General features: G+C 62.7%; 1 protein-coding gene across 1 annotated transcript in view; it reads left to right on the top strand.

The window, feature by feature from the left end:
* Positions 1-2,238: 2,238 nt before the first annotated feature.
* Positions 2,239-3,631, top strand: part of PAOX (polyamine oxidase) — an 11,170-nt gene continuing 9,777 nt past the window's right edge. The window contains exons 1-2 of the mRNA XM_039252385.1: positions 2,239-2,449; positions 2,985-3,471. Coding sequence (XP_039108316.1) covers positions 2,266-2,449; positions 2,985-3,471 — 671 coding nt within the window. The 5' untranslated portion in view covers positions 2,239-2,265. The remainder of the gene's footprint in view (positions 2,450-2,984; positions 3,472-3,631) is intronic.

Consider the following 3,631-nt stretch of genomic DNA (forward strand, 5'->3'; position numbering starts at 1 on the left):
AAAAAAAGGAAAAAAGAAAGAGGAAAAAAAAAAAAGGGAGGAGGGCACCTCTCAGGCAGGGATGGGTGTGGCGTGATCCAGTGCCTCAGGCGGGGGTTCTGCCTCAGCGGTTGTGGGGAGGAGAGTGAGGGTGCTCCAGTCCCTTCTTGAACCCCGCGCTGCAACTCGCTTTTTTGGGCGTGTCAACTCCCCGTTCCGGGGATGCAGCTGAAGTTGGTTGCACACTTCAACCCAGGCCAGTTCCAATCTCCAAATCCCCGTCCGCGCGCCCCGCTGAAGTTGCCTTAGACACAGCTTCCCAGGCAACCCCCTCAGGCAATTCCAGGCTCCCTGCCGAGCTCTGGGGGCGGAGTCAGAATCGCTGCTTCCTTCTCTGGGTCCGGTTGTCGCGCATGCGCGGGGGCTTGCCTGCCGGGTGCGCGTAGCCCGAGCCCGCTGGAGTGAGGAAAACCGGGTCCCTCTATGGCTCGTCACCCGAAACACAAACTCACAGGCAAATTTCCCAGTTTTTAGCTCTTTGCCTTCCCTCTCGAGTTCCAGCCAGCCAGGAGCGCGGATGCCCGGTGTCAGCGCGGCTCTTTCAGGGGCCCCAGCCGCCCGGGAGCTACAATGGTGGCAGGCGCGCCGCTGCTCTGAAATCCAACCTCCAGGAGCGGCACAAAGAAGCAGTTTGTGTGCTCAGGCCCCCCCCAGGACCACTTGGTGCTAGGGGACCTGGTGTGCAGGTATTTGGCAAGTATGGTCTTTCTATGCACCGAGCGGAGGATTTTCTGTTTCGGACTCTCTCCTTTTCTCCTCTCACTCCCCATAGAGGGTAGAGGGGGATCGCCTCCCACCCTGGAGTCTCCGATCCCGGCCCGATTTTATCTTCCCCGGTTCGCACTCACGTTAGAAGGCTCTCTCAGTGGATTCTGCTGAAAGCCTGTGAATTTCTTAACAGCATCCCTAGAAGGGAGGGGATGATGCCTTCACAGTCTGAAGGAAGAAGTCTCTAACCTAGAATTCTCTGCTTAGGCAAACTACAGATCATGTGTGAGGGCAAATCGAAGACATTTTCAGATTTGCAGTATCATTTAAAAAATGATCTCCTAGACACCTCAGCATCACCAAAATAGGTGAGTGAATCAAGGAAAAAGAAGACTAGATGGTCCGGGAGGGCCAGCACAGGTGGAGAGAAGGGAATCCTTTGGGAGATGGAGATGGGAGACCCAGACTGAAAGACCACCTGCCCAGACTGGAGCTAACTTCCAGGTGCGAGGCTGAAGCCGGCAGAGCCCCTTACCAGGCCACGCTCGCCCGCGGGCTCAGGTGGCCACAGAAAGCCCACGGAAGCCTCCCGGTGGATGCAGGCGGCAGGATCTAGTGCGGGGCTAAGAAGGAAAGACAGGCTCTAACACGTTGTTACAGGAAAGCCTTTGAGCAGAGGGCAGGGGCTTTCCAATTCCTGCACGACAGTAGAGAAGAGACCTTCCTGAGTTCGGGGGATTCTCTGGAGAGGCCCGCACGCTTGATGGTGTGCTGAACGTCTTCTGGGACCAGCGTGGGGGCGGAGAAGTGCTCTAAGTTCTTCCTTACCCTTCGTTTCATCCTGAACCTTGTACTTTCTGTGCAGTGCACGAGTGTATAAAGACACGTGACTACGTACACGCAGAGCATGGCGTCACCGAGAGACTGTCACAGTCCCGATTTGGACGTGCTGAGCCCTCCCGGTCCCACCCTGACGTCACACCGTCCTGGACTTCCACCCACGGGCTCAAGGTGGAGGCGCTCACCCGCTCTTCCGAGGCGGGACAGAGGCGCCTCCTCCCCCTCTGGTCGCCTTTCCCGTCTCCTCGGGAAGGAGACACGGGTCTGGCCTTCCGCCGGCCCCAGCCTCCCTCCGAGGCGACACTCGCCCACGCCGCCCAGCAGCGTCTGCACCGGGCTGGAGACACACACAGCGGCCGCCAGGTCGCCCTCGCCCGGCCCGCGGCCCGCGCTTCTGCGCCACCAACGCGGACCAGAACCCCGTGCTCAGCCCGCGCCTGACCTCAGCCTGGCCTCACCCCGCGCCCCTTGCTCCTTGCTCCTTGCTCCGCCTCGCGGCCTGAGCCTTGCGGCCTCTGCGCCCCAGCCCTGAGCCCGCGGTCCAGAGTCCCCACCCAGCCCCGCCCCCGGGCCCGCCCCTCCGCCTCCAGCCCCGCCCCGCGCCCCGCCCCCGGCCCCCCTGGCGCTCTCAGCACTTGAGAGCCGCGCGAACGCTCGGCGACTGCTCGGGACGGCGCTATGGAGTCCAGTGGCTGCCGCGCGGAGGCCCCGGGTCGCGGCCCGCGGGTGCTGGTGGTGGGAGGTGGCATCGCGGGGCTGGGGGCGGCGCAGAGGCTCTGCCGCCACCCGGCCTTCCCGCAGCTACGGATCCTGGAGGCCACGGCCCGCGCCGGCGGCCGCATCTGCTCGGAGCGCAGCTTCGGTAACCGCCTCTCCTGTAACCCCTTCCTGGAGCCTGTTTCTGGAACCCAACGGGTGCCGCCCGAGCTCTGCAGCTCCTGGTCCGGCCTGCGCCCAGGGCTAACCGACCCGGAAGCCTTACCTGGTCCCCGGAGTGAATCTCCGCTCCACCCCACTTAATCAGCCAAAGTTCAATGGTCCCCAAAGCTCAGGTGCCCCGTTGGCAGGGCCTGCCCCTGCTGGGAGGGTGACCTAGGTCTCTGCTGTCGCCCTCGTTGTTTCCCACAGGTAGCGCCCCCTCCAGCCTCCGGGTCATTCCCAGGCGCCCCTTTTGCCCCCATGCCTGCTCTCCACGTGTCCTCCCAAGGCAGGTGCAGGCCATCACCCCTCCGCAAGTGCTCCCCTTAAACCAGGTCTGAGGGAAGGACCCTTTGGCCCTGGGGCTGGTGTTCAGAGCTTATTTGGGGAGGGCCGGGCTGTGTGGGGTCCAGGAGAAGGGCTCAGGATCGGCTTTTGTGGAGAGAGAACCTCAAGGTGGCCTGTCCTGCTCCTCCCAGGTGGCGTGGTAGAGCTCGGTGCTCACTGGATCCACGGGCCCTCCCAGGGCAACCCCGTCTTCCAGCTGGCTGCCAAGTACCAGCTGCTAGAGGAAAAGGACTTGTCAGAGGAGAACCAGCTGATTGAGACTGGGGGTCACGTGGGCTTGCCCTCTGTGACCTACACGAGCTCTGGGGTAAGTGTGAGCCACGAGCTGGTGGTGGAGATGGCTGGTCTGTTCTATGGTCTCATAGACCAGACGCGGGAGTTCCTGCACCAGGCAGACGCCCCAGTGCCCAGCGTCGGGGAGTACCTTAAGAAGGAGATCAGTCGGCACGCAGCTGGCTGGCTGGAGGATGAGGGGACCAGGAAGCTCAAGCTGGCCATCCTCAACAGCTTCTTCAACGTGGAGTGCTGTGTGAGCGGCACCCACAGCATGGACCTGGTGGCTCTCACACCCTTCGGGGAATACACCGTGCTCCCCGGGCTGGACTGCACCTTTCCTGGGTATGTGCATGCCCCACCCGCCCAGTCAGCCCTCCACGCACCTGGGTCCCCTCCATGTACCCCCGAGTCCCTCCATGTACCCCCAGAGTCCCTCCATGTACCCCCAGAGTCCCTCCACGTACCCCCGAGTCCCTCCATGTACCCCCAGAGTCCCTCCACG

Source organism: Hyaena hyaena, unplaced genomic scaffold (assembly GCF_003009895.1).
Source record: "Hyaena hyaena isolate Hyena2069 unplaced genomic scaffold, ASM300989v1 scaffold_409, whole genome shotgun sequence".
Taxonomy (NCBI): Eukaryota; Metazoa; Chordata; class Mammalia; order Carnivora; family Hyaenidae; genus Hyaena; species Hyaena hyaena.